Source organism: Chiloscyllium plagiosum, unplaced genomic scaffold, assembly GCF_037043375.1.
Source record: "Chiloscyllium plagiosum isolate Xiang-an unplaced genomic scaffold, Cpla_swu_hap1 HiC_scaffold_1, whole genome shotgun sequence".
Classification (NCBI taxonomy): domain Eukaryota; kingdom Metazoa; phylum Chordata; class Chondrichthyes; order Orectolobiformes; family Hemiscylliidae; genus Chiloscyllium; species Chiloscyllium plagiosum.
Genome location: NW_028270139.1, coordinates 107,742,831 through 107,761,058, shown reverse-complemented (window position 1 = coordinate 107,761,058; position 18,228 = coordinate 107,742,831). Strand labels below are relative to the sequence as shown.

At 40.8% G+C, this 18,228-nt stretch overlaps 1 protein-coding gene across 4 annotated transcripts in view; it reads left to right on the top strand.

Moving 5' to 3' along the window:
• The window catches only part of npr3 (natriuretic peptide receptor 3), a 91,800-nt gene that overhangs the window by 60,664 nt on the left and 12,908 nt on the right, over nucleotides 1-18,228 (top strand). For 2 of the 4 annotated variants that reach the window (XM_043686782.2, XM_043686933.2), the window contains exons 6-8: nucleotides 265-403; nucleotides 804-888; nucleotides 16,575-16,630. In XM_043686782.2, coding sequence (XP_043542717.2) covers nucleotides 265-403; nucleotides 804-888; nucleotides 16,575-16,630 — 280 coding nt within the window. Of the gene's footprint in view, nucleotides 1-264; nucleotides 404-803; nucleotides 889-16,574; nucleotides 17,835-18,228 lie in introns of those variants that run through there. The other 2 variants (XM_043686845.2, XM_087989632.1) reach the window with 2 other exon arrangements.

Below are 18,228 nucleotides of genomic sequence, written 5' to 3'. Positions count from 1 at the left end.
AAACTGCTACCAACTGAGTCACAGCTGACAAAAAAATACACTCGTTTCAAGAAATCCTGTGGCTGCCTGTGGGAGTGAAAATTACTCAGTGGTCTTTGAGCTGAATTCCAAACAGTCAAAAAAAAACAGAGGGAAGAAATAAACAAGAGATATCATCGGATAAAATAGATGCGGTGAATTGCATGACATAAACTAGGCTTTAACATAGTGAAAGGAATTTTAATTACCCAAGTCCTTATACTTTCTGTGTTTCTGTGATTATAGGTAATAGCTGACTACTATGGTTTGAATGCAACCTTTGAACTCAGGCCAAACGTAAGGCTCCTTTGGGCAAATGGAATGCCACCTCCAGATGAACCTAGCTGTGGCTTTACGAAGGAACATTCTGCTACCTGTAAATCATGTAATTTCTCTTCAAACTATAAACATTCCCCCCCCTTTCTAAACTAATTTAGGAAATATATTTTGCAGTGAACGCTTTCTCAAACCAGAGTGTCGATGTAACATGTTGAATGAATGGTATTACATTACCTCAGACTAACTGGAATCAATCTGCGGTGACATTTTTAACTGGCATTGAGTTTGAGCAGTATGTTAACTGGGGAGTAGCATTTTTAATTCAAACTGGAGTGTGACAAAATTTGAAATGGATTAACAAAAGGCAACCATTATGAACGACTGTTGTATATTTAATATATTAACCAAGAATACTTATGAAAGAAATTCATTTTCTGAATAGCTGCATTATTTTATCCGAACAAATACTTAATGTTAACAAAAACCACTTGTGTTGTTCTGTGTAGGTGGGCTTGGAGAGTCTGCAGTCACTGGCATTGTAGTCGGCTCATTGTTGGGATGTGCATTGCTGCTGGCGTTTTACTTGTTCAGGTAGGAAGAACCATTTGGAAATGGACCGCCAGGGAAGGAAGGAAATTATAAGATTTTATTTTTTTTTAATTAACAGATGTATTAACATAATTATTTGCATGCTTAAAGATCAAGTATAAACAGTTTGTATTCGCATTCCCTTCTTAAAATAGTTCTTGGACTTCAGGATTTTATACAAATGGCACAGTTGCAGGGTTTTGTTGAAGCACAGACATACTTATTATAGTAAAACTAGCCTGACACCCTGATTCAAACACATCTCTACACTGGTTTAAATCACACAAGATGTCAATTGGTTTGCTCAACCAAGTTCCTCCACAGCTTCACCTCCGCTCTCCTCCTGCTAACGCCAATATTATTGTGACTTGCCACAGGATCACAGAATGTTCTGGTGTAGGAGAAGGCCATTCAGCCCATTATGGCTGCACTGGTTCTCTTACCCACAGCCAATCTCCTGCCCATATCACTGCATACTATCTCTATTCAAATAAATATTCCGTTGCCCTCTTGAATGCTTCAGTTGAACCTGCCTCCACTATCTCATGTTAAGAAAACTGTCTCTGACAAGCCACAGGCAGAAACCCTGTATTTTTGCCCTAAACCCCTCATAATTCAGACCCAGTACCACTTGGAATTGTTGTTAATCTCTCAGTCCCAAAACTCTCCAGATTCAACTGACAACTTAAAATCCTCCATCCAGTCAGGCTTTCTGATGGGAACGGTGGGTTCCTTAACTAGGTTGACTGTTCCTGATCTTTCTTCATGCCAAACACTTCACTCTTGTCCTTTTTATGGTGATCCTTATTGAATTATAATAAATGTGTTTCGTGGGACCATCCTGCTCGATAATCAGTGCTTAGCAATCCCTTTGTTCCAGACACACCTCTTCAGTGCTGATGTTATTTCCACAGGTGAAAACAATGCATTCCACTAAAGTGAGGTACCTCTGGCTCCAATGCTGATCTTTAAGTGAAAGGTATCTGTCTTTCTGTGACAGGGGTGAATGCATGGTGGTCTGGGGTGTTTGGTTGTGACAATTGGCTCTCCATTTCTTAATTAGATTACATGATGTCCTTAGTGCAGTAATGCTCCAAATTCCAGTCTTTCTGATAGTTTCAGTGATGTTAGAATCCCTGGTGCCTATGCCATTTTTAAAAGGCCACTGTACACCTGGATATGCATTGGTTCCGTAGCTGCCCTGTTCAGTCAAGGACAAGATCTGAATGTGTTGGAGAATGGGAAGATGGCACTGCATTTCTCCAACTGGGTCCCTGCCATCTGGTGGAGGGGATGGTGCAGAGGTGGGTGTTCACTTCCTGGAGGACCAGCAGAGGAGGCCACACCATTGAACGCTGGCGGTTCCTTGGGCCAATGCCATCCTAACAATATGGAGGAATGGCCAGCAGTGCCACAAGAAGGTCAGTGACCACTTCTGCTCTGCCAGGGTAAGTGATGCAGTCTCTTCTACAACTCACACTCCCTCTATCTCTCTTACTGCACCCACTGCGCACTAGGGCCCGTGCTCTGCACCTTTCAGTATCTCATGCAACAGCTTCCCTTGTTTAGTGGCTCGCCCCCAACCCAGTCCTCCCACACCACTAACCCTGTATGAACTCTGCATGGCCTGCTCACTCACTTGAGACATTGTTTGATGATCTACATCAGCACAAATAGCTGTGCCACCTATTTATACCTCATTCCATTCCTCCCTTTCTCTTATTTCAGGAGAAGAGCAAACAGGGTGGAGGATGTACAAAGTTCAGCTCCTCAGGCCCCATGAGCACAGAATCCTGGCCCTTGCGGGAGAACACCAGGCCCAGTTCTGTGGGGGTGCTGAGAACACAGGAGGAGGCTATTCAGCCCCTCAAACTTGTTCCATCTTTCAATGAGATCATGGCCGAATTCCATATGCCTGTCTTTAACCCAGATCCCTTAAGAATAGAAGAATCTTACAGAATCCCTATAGTGCAAAAAGAGGCTGTGCATCCCATCAAGTCTATTCTGAAGAACATCCCACCCAGAGCCATCCCACCACCAGGTCTACACAGGGTAATTTAGCATGGCCAGTCCACCTAACCTATAGGTCTTTGAATTGTGGCGGGCAAATCGAAGCACCAGACAGACAGATATGGGAAGAACGTGCAAAGTTCACACAGGCAAGGCTAACATCGAACCTTGGTCTCTGGTCCTGTGAGGCAGCAGTGCTAATCACTGAGCCACCACACCTCCTTTAACATAGAACATGGAATGTTACAGCGCAGTACAGGCCTTTCGGCTCTCAATGTTGCGCCGACCTGTGAAATTAATCTGATGCTCATCTAACCTACACTGTTCCCATATTATCCATATGCATGTCCAATGCCCATTTAAATCCCTGTAATGTCGGCGAGTCTACTCCTGTTGCAGGCAGGCAGTTCCACGCCCCTACTGCTCCCTGAGTAAAGTTACTACCCTGATATTTGTCCTAAATCAATCATCCCTCAATTTAATGCTGTGTCCCCTCGTGTTAGCCTTCACCATCCAAGGAAAAAGGTTCTCACTGGCCACCCTATCTAACAATCTGATTATCTTAAACGTCTCAATTAAGTCACCCCTCAATCATCTTCTCGCCAATGAAAACAGCCTCAGTTCCCTCAGCCTTTCCTTGTAAGACCTCCTTTCCATACCAGGCTGGAAAATCTCCTCTGAACCCTTTCCAAAGCTTCCACATCCTTCCTATAATGCGGTGACCAGAACTGCACTCAATACTCTGGGTGAGGCCTTACCAGTGTCTCTGAAACTCAATCCCCCAATTTTGCATAACAAAACTTAATCCCTCTCAGATTTAAAGCAAAACAACTCATCCAGCATTAACTGCTGCCTGAGCATGTACCAGTCCATTCCATTGCAATTCTGCCAGTGTCATTCATTGCACACCATTTCTATCCTGGCTATGACTTTCTGTGTCTCTGTGTCTCTGGTTTCTCATGGAAGTACTGGCGGCAGTTGACCACCTCCTCATGGAATCAGCCAGCTCCACCAGAAACAACTTCCTTCACCACTGAGGGAGAGAGCACTGGGGCTACAGAGGAAAGCTGCCTCCACATACGGACACCATGAGGGGATTGTTTCCTTTTAGAAAGTGTGGGAGCACAATCTGGGACAGGGAGCTGCTCATCACACAGAGAACCAGTGCATTGGAATCACAGGCCTGAAACCTGTACAGTACATGCTCTGTGTGTAACATTGTTTCCCATGAAAGGGCCTCCCATTAGTGGGTCTTGGGAGTCCTACATCAAACTTACCCTGCCCACTCTTGAGTGTGGTCAAAGCCCTTTGCTTTCCTGCTACGTATATTTGATTTCTGCATAATCACAGATGACAGTGAGCACTCCTCAGTCAGTGGCTTCCAGCCTCCATCTCTACAGACCCTGAACATCTAGATCCCTTTCCATGAAGCCCAGAGGCTTGCACTCCCTCCAGGCCCCCATCCAACATGTTTAGGCAGGCTTGTACCTGCTCACCTTTCACTTCAAGCCCTGGGATACGATGCGACCATGTGCCCAGAGTGGTCATATACTGTATCTTTCCCTCCGATCAGGGTGCTCTTAATGATGGGTAATCCTCCTACCTCTCCTGTGACCCTTTCCATCCATGTTTTACCATATTCCCCACTTTACAAATACAGTTGCCCTCCCCACCTCACTTGGCAGTTGTAATCTGTCCTTGCAACACCACCCACCCCCCTCAAACCCACCCCCCATTCCCCAGGTCCCCTGCACCCCACTTTGCCAAAGATTGGACACTCCCTCTGCCGCAGCAGTTCCCAGCTTGTCCCTTGCAATCCCATTGACCTTATTTTCTGTGGACAGATCTGACTGATTGATTGTCCATGACCACCCCGTTGAGAGACCTTGACTGTGTATATGGAAGTTATTATGGCAGTCATGTAGCTAGTGTTGCAATGTATGCCTGGGGTCATTAGAGGGCTCCAGTAACAGATAATAGTAGTGCATTGTGATAGGTTAGTTAAGTCACTGGGAGATGAGCTAATGCTGAAGATGATGGTGTTGTAATGTGATAACTTAAGTGTGTTGGAAGGAACCAGTGTGGCAGATGATGGTTAGTTTAGAAAGATAAAGGAAGCCATCATTGACTCTGCTAATGTTATCCAATAAGCGTGGGACCAACAAATTGTATAAACTGGAGGATAACAAAGAAATTGTGAGGGGTCAAGGAAGACATTTTGCTGGCTCCCCCAGCTTTGATTTTGCAAAATTAAAGTTTAATTTTGTGAGGATTTTCTATGTCTCCTGGTAACTGTTTATAGAACATTAAGTGATTCTTCCACAACATGTAGCCGTGTATGGTGAAGTGCCCAGACCCACAAGTTTAGCTGTAATCTCCTTGACCGTGTTAGCCATGTCTCCCCTGAATTGGTCACAATGGAGGCATAGGACTGACTGACTCCCCTGATTGTCGAGGCAGCAATCCCTGACTGACAAAAGTCTGACCGGATGCCTGACTGTCTATGTCCCTGGTTTGGCATTGGAGACTGCCCATGAGTTAGTGTACCAGCACACTCTGACTGGTGGGTGCATCCATGGACTTTTTGTCCCTAAGACTTTGAGAAATGGTTGCTTGCTTGCTGCACATGCAGTTCATGAGCTGCTGGGCTAGTTTTGAGATTGATGTAAGGTACGCTACCATCCAACGTGATGCATGCACTGCCCATTCCCCCCACCCCACCCCCATTGAGTGAGTATTGCTGACCAGCAAGGCAAGGTGCCCGATTGTGTGATTGTGCTAATGGGCATGGAAGGGTTGAGCATGCTGTGACCATGCAGGTAGGCACTAAATGAGTAAGGAAAAGCAAGTAGGCAGCTCAGTGATGCAGCCTGATCCGATCTGTGAGCTGGATGCCTGTCAGTATGTGTAAAGTGCCCTCTTGGAGCAGCCTCTCGGTGCTAATTGCTGATGCCCCCTGTTGTGCCAGTCTGTCCTTCCTAAGCAGTCAGCAAGTGGATTGGAGAGTTGCCACGATGGTCATGAGGGATGGTGAAACATCTGATGCCAGTGTTGGTGAAGGTTGGAATGGCCAACCAAGCCCTGAACTGCTGTTCAGTGCTGAACAACAGGGAGCTCGGTCACAGCCTGTGCGAACTGAATGGCCAGGCACCTACTCGGACCTCCATGCTGAGATTTCTCAACGTGCAGTTTGTTTGGCGTGTTCGCTAGGATAAGCTGAACGTTAACGAGGTGAGTTGAGGCATCATTGAGGTGTTTAGCCAGTTGTAATCCCCCAGAACCAGCAACCACAGCCTCGTGAGAAAATTGCCACACCTCTTGGCTAATGCAAGGAAGAGGCCGTGCAAAAACATTGAGGTAAATCTCGCCAGAACTTTGTGCGATTTTGCCACAGATCTCACCATATTCCACATTATGCAGATTGCTATAAAATTCCTCACTGTATATATGTGTAAAGTTGAATACAAAGCATAATAAAGGAATGTATTGCAGTCTCTGGACTTTATTTTCTTTGTCGGAAGTTACTTTGTATGTTTTATTCTTGGATGAATAAATGGATGCATCTTTTCAAAGTAATTTCTCAGGATTTTTCAAAGGATCAGTGTTTGAAATAGAATAACTTGGGTTAGCTTTATCATTTCATCTCCCCAGTAGCTATCACATGCCAATGTAAATGGTGAAAGGTAAACTGCAACAGAATGCAGTTGGAGGTCAAAGTACCACAGCCTGAGGCGAAGTTCTATAATTCAAGGGCAAAGAGCAACACAAAGGCGGCACAAAAGGCTATGGTTTACAATTTCCATTTATCAGCACCACTTCATAAGCTTTCTATGTCTCTCTTCTTCCCTTAATAACGTAGGCGTCACATAATTGACCTTGTCCATCGGAAGTGGGGGCCCATGTCTCCAAGCTAAATCAGTTCATCTGTTACTGTGCGGAGGTTTAATTCTCAATCCTCATTAAATATGATCTCCAAATCTGTCTGCCCAATCTAACTGGATGAGTTTAATGAATGGACAGTATTTGAGAACACTTCTAAGGAGCTGAACTAATCACACTTTCTTGCAGTACTTCATGCTGCTGTCATTGTAAAGTGCTTCTCCGAATCTTGATTAGTACTGGAAAGGCTAAGAGGAGGAGATTCAGAGGGAGAGGTTTTCCTATCCAGATGGCGTGAATGCTTCTTCAGTGAAGCATTCCAAAATAGAAGAGGTTAATGACATTATATTATGAAATGGGGGTCAGTGTAATTTAATCCGAGTTAAAGAATTCGCCAACCCTAAGTATGGGCCTGGAGGACTTGGTCAAATAGAACAGAGGCCAAAAGTTCAATAACTACTGTGATGTAAAGATATGCTTTGATCTCTTGATGTTCTGAAAAGTTAGAGATTAAGGGTGTAATTATTGAATTTTGCAGATGAGAGACTGTCTTACGCTCAGAGCTGAAAGTTTGAAAATTGTCTTAGAAGTATACATTCCTTTATTCTTAAAAGAAAACCCATTTAGATTCTTCAAAGTATCTAAAAGAGCATGATTCGTAAAAGAAATTACTTGACTGCAAAGTTTGGGGCGAATGAAGTGATTGAAGTAGATGAGAGGTGGAGCATAGTTCCGTATTTTCATATTTTCCGACTGGTCACAGATGGACTGCAGTGGAATTATTCTTCACTTTGGTTGGTTCACAGTTTGATACTATCCAGAAGGAGCTATTATGCCTCTGCTGATTTTTAGGTGAGGTTATTAAATTCATCTCATTCTCCTTTCTTGTCCCTTTGTAAATTTTCCTCAAGTACTGACTCAATTCTTTTTTGGAAGTTATTACTGACTCTGCTTCCAATCCTCTTTCAGACCAGACATTCCAGATCCCAAAAATGCACTGTGTGAAAGATTTCCTCTTGCTACCTGTGGTACTTGTACCCATTTTGGAAGAACCCAACACCCCAGTGCAAAAGATAAGGCTGAAACATTGGCAGCAATCTTCACCCTTAATACTGAGTGGACGACCCATTCTAGTGGTCCCCAGCATCACAGATACCAGTCATCAGCCAATTTGATTCACACCACGTGGTATTAGACCAAAGGCTGTGAGCCCTAACAACATTCTGGCAATAGTACTGAAGACTTGGGCTCCAGAACTTGTTGCTTCCCTAGCCAAGCTCTTCCAATGCAGTTACAACCTTGACATTTACCTGACCATGTAGAAAATTGCCCAGGTATATTATTTACACAAAAAGCAGAATAAATCGAACCCAGCCAATCACCAATCCATCAGTCTACTCTCCATCATCAGTAAAGTGATGAAAGGTGTCATCAACAGTGCTATCAAGCAGCGCCTGCTCAGCACTAACCTACTCAGTGACACCAGGTAAAAACAATGACTGCAGATGCTGGAAACCAGATTCTGGATTAGTGGTGCTGGAAGAGCACAGCAGTTCAGGAAGCATCCGAGGAGCAGTACAATGGATGTTTCTGGCAAAAGCCCTTCATACAGGAATACATACTCAGTGACACCAGGCCCACTTGGCTCCTGATCTCATTACAACTTTGGTTCAAATGTGGACTAAAGAGCTGAATTCCTGAGGTGAGGTGAGAATAACAGTCCTTAATATCAAGGCCATGTTTGTGTAAATGTGGCATCGAAGAGCCCTCGAAAAATTGGAATCAATGGGTACCAAGGGCAAATGCTCCACTGGTTGGAGTTATATCTGGCGCAAAGGCCCGTTACCCATGAAGACACTGCAAAATTCTTGAGGAAAACCTGGGCTATTGGAATCCTGGGCCTGAACCCACTTTGTCTCCAGCCAGTGCTGAAGTAGCCTGTGGACCCAAATTGGGCATGATACTCCAAATGCGACCCAAATACTTCTTTTAAAAATGTTGTGCGCGACATCCTTGTTTTGTATTCTCCATGAGCATTAAAAAAGCAATCTCATGCTTTTGCAACAGCATCTTAAACTAGTCCTGAAACCTTTGAAAATTTGTACACAGTGTTAGACCCTGGAAAATACAGAGGATTCGATGGACCTTGGCATGCATGTCCACAGATCCTTGAAGACAGCAGGACAGGTAGATAAGGGAGTTAAGGAGACTTATGGGATACTTGCCTTTATGAGTCAAGGCATTGAATACAAAATGAAGGGGTTATGATGAGCCTGCATCGAACATTAGTTAGGCCACAGTTTGAGTAGTCTGTATAGATCTGGTTGGAGAAAGTGAGGTCTGCAGATGCTGGAGATCAAAGTTGAAACTTTATTGCTGGAACAGCACAGCAGGTCAGGCAGCATCCAGGGAACAGGAGATTCGACGTTTCGGGCACAGGCCCTTCTTCAGGGCCCTGTATAGATCTGGTTGCCAAACTAGAAGAAGGATGTGATTGCACTAGAGATGGTTACAGAAGCACTTTACCACGATGTTGCCTGGCTGAAGCGATTCAGCGCTGAAGAAAAAGTGGGTAGACTGGGACTGTTTTCCTTTGAGCAGAGAGGCCTGAGGGGGATCCGATTGTTGTGTACAGAGTTCCGAGAAGCATAGACAGGGTAGATTGGGATAAACGTATTCCCTTAGTAGAGGGGTCAATAACAAGAGAGCACAGTTTTAAGGTAAGGAGCGGGAGGTTGGTGGGATCGAAGGAAAATCTTCTCACTCAGAGGGTTATGGGTATTTAGAACTCATTGCCTGAAAGAGTGGTAGTGGCAGAAAGCCTCAACATTTAAGAACAGTTTTGATGAACATTTGAAACATCACAACATACAAGACCACAGGCCAAGTGCTACAAAATGGGATTAGAGTGGATTCCCTACAGTGTGGAAACAGGCCCTTCAGCCCAACAAGTCCACACCAACCCTCCGAAGAGTAACCCACCCAGACCCATTTCCCTTTGACTAATGCACCTAACAGTATGGGCAATTTTAGCATGACCCATTCACCTGACCTGCACATCTTTGGACTGTGGGAGGAAACCCACACAGACATGGGGCGAATGTGCAAACTTCACACAGACAATTACCCAAGGCAGGAATTGAATCTGGGTCCCTGGTACTGTTAGGCAACAGTGCTAACCACTGAGCCACTGTGCCACCATGGTAGTGTGCGTGTATATTGACTAGTGTAAACACAATGGGCTGAAGGGCCTCTTTCACTGCTGTACAGTTCTGTAATGACTTGATGCACTTCCTTTTAAAATTATATTTAGTTTATCTCACCATTCTTCATTCTTCCTCCCAAAATACATGACATCATACTTCTCCATGTTAACTTTCAACTGTCATGTGCTTGTCAATTTCACAAACCTGTCTATGCCTTGCTGAACTAAAAACAGAAAGTGTTGGAAAAACTCAGTAGGTCTAGCAGCATCTGTGAAGTGAGGAACAAAGTTAAAGTTTTGAATCAGTTTTGGCTCCCCCTCAGAGTGTTTTGCTTTTATTCATACATCCTGAAGTTTGTTGTTAGCTTCCTCACTGTTTAATGCACATCCAAGTTTGGTATCATTTATAAATTTAGATTCAACTCTGAATACCTAACTTCAGATCATTTTACTTATCACAAATTGCAGTAATCCTAAGACTAACCCGTGGGATATGCCACAGTGCAGAGAGACAGGTATATCAGGAACAAAATAGAAACAAATCCCAGAAAGGTATGAAGCAAAGGTGGAAGTCCTAAAAAAAAGGGAGTAAAACTAATGAATTTATTGTGCAGAATAAATCAAAGTTGACCAATAAGGTTAAAAAGACAAAATCTAAACGCTCTGTTTTATGTCAAGAAGCATTTCCAGTAAGATAATGAGTTAACAGTACAAACAGGCGGTTATGATTATAGTTATGATTACAGAGACCTGGTTGTAAGGTGACCAAGGATGTGAAGTAAACACCCAGGAGTATTCATTATTCAGGAAGGACAGGCACAAAGTGAAAGGAGCTGGGGTCATATTATTCATAGCTAAAAATGTGTTGCTGGTAAAGCGCAGGTCAGGTAGCATCCAGGGAACAGGAGAATCGACGTTTCGGGCATAAGCCCTCACCTCATTTTCTCCTCATATTATTCATACAGGAGTAAAATCAATGCAATAATGAGTACTGATATTGGCTTGGAAAATCATGCTGTGGAATCTGTCTGGGTGGAAGATAAGAAATACCAAGGGAGAACAAACCAGTTCAGGGTTGACTGTGGCCCTCCAAAAATCGTGGAGATGTAAGGGAGGACATTGAACAAGAAATCTGAGAAGCAGGCATTAAGGATACACCTGTAATGGATAATTTTCTATATAAATTGGACAGATCAAATTAGCTGATATTGTGGAGGAAGATTTTTCTGAAGTGTATACATGATGGGTTTTATTGGACCAAACCTTTGAGGACCCATGGACAGAGCATAAACCATTCCAGAGTGGTTACTGTATAATGAAAAAGGCTTAATCAACAATTTGCTGTGTGAGGGTCCTATGGGGAAGAGTGACTATAATATGAGGAATTCTTCATTAAAATGGAGACTGATGGAGGCAAATTCAAAACTGGGCTTCTGAATATAACTTTTTAAAAAAGCTATGAAGGTCTGAGGTGCAAATTTGCAAGGATGGATTGGAGATCCTGACTATCGGGTTGACAGTGGATAAGCATTGGTACATATGGCTCAAAAATAGAAGAGGAGACATAGTTCAATCATAGCTTACAAAAGCAATTTGGGATAGTATTAGATTCAAAGAGGAGACATAAAAAGCAGAAAAAGCATCAAGTCTATAGATTGGGAGCATTTTAGAATTTAACAAAAGAGACTGAAAAATTTGATCAAGATATGGAATAGTAGAGCATGAAAATAGAGTATTCAGGGAATACAAAAAAAAACTGACCAAATGCTTCTATAGTTATGTGAAGAGAGCAAGATTTGTAAAGACAAACATACATCCTCTACACTCAGAAGTTGGGAAAATTATAAGGAAGAACTCAGAAATGAATACGTATTTTAGTTCTGTCTTCATAAGAATGGGCACAGATAACTTCCCAGAAATCAAGGTTCTAGGGAGAGGGACGAATTGAAGGAAAGAGTGGGACAGAAATTAATGGGGTTAAAGACTGACAGATCACTGAGATATGATAAAATATATTGCTGAGCACTATAGGAAGTGACCCTGCTTTGATGGCTACCTTCCAAGAATTCTATAGCCTCTCAAGCAGTTCCTAGGGTGGCAAATGTAATTCAGTAGTTAAAAAGGGAGGAAGACAAAATATATAGAATCACAGCCCAGTTAGCCAAACACCAACAGTGGGAAAATGCTAGAGTCTATTATAAAAGCTGTGGTAACAGAACATTTGGAAAGTATTAGCAGGGTTGGACAAAGTCAACATGGGTTAATGAAAAGCAAATCATGCTTAACAAATCTACTGAATTCTTTTGAGGCAGTGCCTAGTAACCTGGATAAGGGAGAACCAGTGGATGTGGAGTATTGGGATATTTAGAAGGCTTTAGATAAGGTCCCACTTAAGAGATAGTGTGCAGAATTCAAGTACATGGATTGAGGTGACATAATGATATGGACTGAGGGAGGAAACAGAAAGTGAAGATAAATGGACCTTATTTGAGAAGACAAGCAGTACTGAGTGGAATACTGCAAGGATCAGTGCTTGCACAGCCAGTGCCAGCCAATCACAATATTTATAAATGACCTGGATGCAATATGTCCAAGTTTGCTGACAATAAATAGAAACATTGAAAATAGAAGCAGGAGTAAGCCAATTGGCCCTTCAAACCTGTTCCATCATTCATTATGATCATGGCTGATCCAGCTGAGTATCCTATTCCGCATTTCCCTCATATTCTTTGATCCTTTAGCCCAAAGTGCAATAACCAACTCCTCCTTGAAACCATGCAGTTTGTTTTTAGCCTCAACTGCTTTCTGTGGTAGTGAATTCGCCATTCATTGTGTGAAGAAATTTTCCCTCAGCAACACAATGGCTCTTTAGATAGCACTGCTGCATCACAGCACCAGGAACCAGGTTTGATTCCAACCTTGGGTGATTCTTTGTGTGGAATTTGAATTTTCTCACTGTGTCTGTGTGGGCTTCTTCCCACAGTTCAAAAATAGACAAGTTAGGAGGGTTGGCCATGCTAAGTTGCCTATAGTGTGCAGGTTAGGTGGGTTAACTGTGGGGTTACGGGGAAAGGGCGGGATGCTCTTCAGAGGGTCAGCCCAGACCCGATGGGCCAAATGGCCTCTATCTGCACTGTAAGGATTCTATTAAATTCTTTTCCTAAATGGTTTACCACATATCTTTAGATTGTGACCCATAGTTCCGAACACTCCGGGATAACACTTTCAACATCTACCTTCCTAGACTTTTATAGCCACAGTTGGAGTTGGAATTGTGAGTTGTGAAGAAAATGCAAGGAGGCTTCAGGATGATTTAAACAAGTTGAGTGAATGAGCAAACATGGCTAGTGCATTACAATGTAGATAACTATGAAGTCATATACTTTGGTGTGAAAAACAGAAAGGTAAAGTATTGTGATTAGAAGAATGAGAGGGGATCTGTTTGAAATGTACACAATTCTAACACACCTGGACAGACTAGGTGCAGAGAGGATGTTTTATCCTGATTGGGTAGTCTAGAACAAGAAGCCACAGTCTCTCAAAATGAGGTAGACCAATTAGGATTGAAATGAGGATTATTTTTCACTCAAAGTGTTGTGAATCTGTGGAATTCTCTCCCTCAGAAGGCTGTGCAGGCCAAGTCAGTGAATATATTCACAAAAGTGATAAATAAAATTTTAGTTTTTAAAGTCATCAAATGGGAAAGTAACATTGAGACAGGGAATCAGCCATGATCAGAACGAATGGTGAAGCATTCCAAAGGGCCAAATGGCCTACTCCTGGTAGAGTAGTTCATTTGTTTTTATTCTGAAAATCCACGTCTATTGTTTTTAATCCTGTGGCTTTCAATTTTTTCGAATAAGTCCAAAAAGTGATACTTTAACAGGCATTTGCCGCAAGTCCACAAACACGACATCAATTACAGTCCCTCTGTTAGCCATCTGCCCTACTTCACCAAATAAATCCAGTTGAGTTTGTCAAGCATAATTTATCCGAAACAAATTTGACTTTCATTTGTTAGTAAATATTTCTCAAAATGCCAGTTAATATTGTTCTGGATTATCATCTCTAAATTCTTCCCACTACACTGGCTTGCAGTTACTGAGTTTATCCCTCTGCCGCCTCCCTCTCAACTTTTTCTTAACTGCAGTTGTTTGTCAGATTTACAGAATCTGAAGCAAAAAAAGGGATGAAAAATGTCAGTATTTAATACCTTTTGTTTGCTTCAGATTCTGTAGTGGTGTTGACAATTTCATCTTCACGTTGGTGAGCTGTCCACCAGGAAGCACATCTTGCATTGAAAGAAACATTAATAGGTTATGATAAGAACCAAATGGTTCCCATTCATATTTCCAACATGGAACTTTGCATTGCCAAAAACCTATTCCTGTCTGCAGCTTGCAATCTTGGCGGTTTATACTTCATGCCAGGAGTTCTAATTAGTAATCTTAAAAGATTTTAAAATCTTCTTAAAAGTATTGCGTTCGTGAGCTTAAGGATTTGAACTACATAGGAATGCTTGACAAAAATTATGATATATTTTCCCTACAAAATAAAGTCCTTTTTTTTGGTAAGATTCTATTTGGAATTCATAGAGAGAGATGAATTTGTTCATCTTACACTCTTGGCAGAAGATTGGGATTAGCAGATGATTGACTTTTTTCTTTGGTCTGGTATTGTGTGTACAATATATAGGAGGGTTTGAGGAAGAGAGGCCAATTATAAATGATTTCTTGAGCATTTGTTCTTTTTGGTATTTCTGAGAAAGTCATAAGCATATTCCAAAAGGACATGCTTAGGATTCTGTTTGGAACATTGAACCGAACAAATCTTAGTGGAAACATTGAACAATGTTACAACATAACATGACCAGAGAATTTGTTAATGAAGAGTAAAGAAAGAATTATTTTCCTGTTTTCATTAATCTTTATTTGAAATGTCAAAAATTATTTCATTCAGTTTACTTGAGTATTTTATTGAGCACCAAGGGGTAATTTTCCACATATGCACTTGTAATGGGCAATCTCATGCAATCCATATTGCAAAATCACAGGCAGCAATTTCAATATGTGCTGGTGGCAAGTTCCCTGCTGCCAGTCTATACTGGAAAATCACTTATTATGTTAAAAATGCAAAAAGAAACACATAATTTGAGACATCTATATAAATTAAGAATGTCCTGTAGCATGCTTTGTTGATTTTGGAAGTATTCTAGTAAAGAAACCCAGCACATCGGAAACAACTGCTGTCAAATATTTGTCCAGGAATGCGCTCTGAAGTCATTTCAAATTCAGATTGATCTGAAACGGAGCCAGTTGGATCTGTTTAGAATTATCCCAATTTGTCCAGTATGGACCTGTTACAATTTTAGACACAGTTCATTGTCTGGTTCAGTTAAATGCAGCCTCAGATTTTGTAGCACAGATGTTCGGCTCAAACAGACTGAAACTGGTTCCAGAAAGCTGGTCAAAACACCTGCATTCAAGTTTGAGCTTCGAGTGTTTTCTGCAGCAAACAAAACAAAATGATAGGGAACCATTTTGCCCAACGTATAAAGTGATGAGGACAATTTATATTTTTTTCCAGTTTAAGCATGTTTATTATGCACTTTTGCAGCCTGATTTTTAGATTTTGTACCTGATAAATTGTTTCTTTAATTGTTGAAGAGGCATCAAAAGATGATTATTCTGAATGCCATACGATTTTCTGATTTTTGTTAACTTTCTCAATTGAAATTGCACACAACAGTTTGTGTGCTACTGTATTGTTATTTTCTGGTATAAATATCTTCAAAGTAGTGACAGGTTCGAGTTTTCTCACTTGCTGCTTATCACCCTCCATTGGGAAGCAAATGAACTGTTGCCATCTCATCAGCAACCTTCAGGATAGCCCTGTACATACCAAGCTAGCCAACTGATTTTAATGTTGCCGGAAACAGCAGAGACACACCATGCAAAACCTGTTTTGGTGTTGAACAGCAAGCCTCACTCACAAGTAGCACCGATAAGCAATTGCCTCCTGGTTGAAATGCAGCTAGCTCACACTGCTCCAATCTGAAGACAAGGTGTGATTTCCTGTTACTGAAGAGGCACCTATTTCTTGGTACTTATGGTGATCCTCTTCTCACTAAGTTGGAAGCCTCAGAATAAACCCAGAAGCATTTGCATGTGAAGCAATTGGAAAAGAATTCAGAACATTGACGAACTCTTTCCTCTGAAGTAGTTCAAAACCAAACAATACACAATGCAGCCAAACATGTGGCCGAAATGACGCTTGCGTTTGTTTCAGACGGCAGAAAAGGCCTAATATGTTTCCAGTGCACATCCTGCATGGGAAAAAGAATGCAAAATTTGGCATTTGTTTTGTACCCATAAAACAGACAAAACATATAACATAATTAAAAGAAATTCTTTAAATTTATGACCTCGGTGTATCTGAAATAAAAACGAAACAACTGCTAGAAAAGAACAGATGGTTTATCAATACCTGAAAGGGGGAAATAGTTTATCTTTCTATCCATGACCCTGAATCTTTCATGTGTATGTTTTTCAAATATGGAATGAAGTATTTTAGCAATGTTGTCATTTCTTTCTAGGAAGAAATACAGGATAACTATTGAAAGACGTGCACAACTGCATGAAGCTGACAATGGTAAGCATCACCATTTGAGAGAAGACTCTGTCCGATCCGACCTGTCAACAGCCTAAACTATAAAATTGAATCTTCCCTCTTACAAACTTTCAACTTTTAGGGAGGTTTACCAAAGGTATCACTGCAAACAAAAGGCCGATAAGAAACGCATTATTTTGAAGACAAGGCTATTAATATGTCATAGATTTTTTTTTGTTGCTTTTGAAAACTCAGGAATAATTCAAGTTTTACACTGCACCACTATACTGGAAGCTTCATCTCATTGAAGATGATCAAATGTGATACAGCATGTTTCATAGAGGCCAGAAAGGACTTGCACTGGCAACCTAAAAATAAATCTTCAAAAGAAGGTATTCTTTGGGTGGTTGTGTCTCCCAGTAAGTTACTGGGAACTGTCCAATATCCATCCTTAAATCTTACCGAATAAAATTGATCTTAGAGCCAAGGTGATATATTTTAGCAAAGTTCATGAATTCTCAAATCATACTGACAGATGTACATTTTTTAAAAAAAATTACTACTAAAGGGTAAAAGTTACCTTTGGATATAGTTTTATGTGAATGCTTAATGCATTTAAATCAGATTTCTCTCTTGACTGTAACAACAAAGGTGTTCACTATATAAATGGCCCTCTTTTTTAAGTAAAGTAGCAGAAATTATTTTTGAGAAAAGCATTAAGGATTCATTCATAATATAGATGATAGAAATTACTACCCCTGTACTGCTTAAAAATATATTTCAGTGGATCCATCTATGTGAGTTTACTATATTACACATAAAACACTGCAATTTGTAGATTACATATGTCATAGAAGGCTCACTGAACTAGGCTGCTCTTTGCTGTGTTATAAAAGTGATTTAGTTTATTGGACGTGATAACTAAATCTTCAGTAATGGATAATGGCAACAATAACTTACAATTATATAGTACTCTAAATGTACAAACTGGCTCAAAGTGCTGTACCGTTATTAATCCAGTCTATTTTATTGCTCTGTCATACTTGTAAGCTGTAAACAGCGGCTAAATCCTTGACAGCTAAGAATCATCTATTTTATACAATAATTATTGACTTTATTTACCAAGCATTGTAATCACAACAATATTGAAAATTATGATGCAGTGTTAGGAATTAAATATACATCTTACATTAAACTGTACAATGAATATTGACTTTCAGCTTTGACAATAAACATTATAAACATTTGAATAGTTTGGGAATATTGTCTTAAAGGGGTATGCAATAAATAAGTCAATATTTAATATTTTTAGACTATAATGATAAAATATTAAGCAATTTGTAGTATTTTCAATAGTATGCCAAACAATATCTTGTATATATGAATTAATTTGGATACACTTGTACAGTGATTGGGAAGATGAATTTTTTATGTTCATTTCAAAAAGTTTCTTAAACATTCTATTATTATTCAAGTTGATTTAGATGCTACTGTTAGTACATTAGTGGGCAGTGAGAATATAATTCCGATAATGATCTTATTGTGGAAGGCAGAGAAATTGGTTACCTATGTTGACATATATATAATATATAGTATACTTGTCACAGTACAAAAGTTGTGGAATATTCCAAGTTAATTGT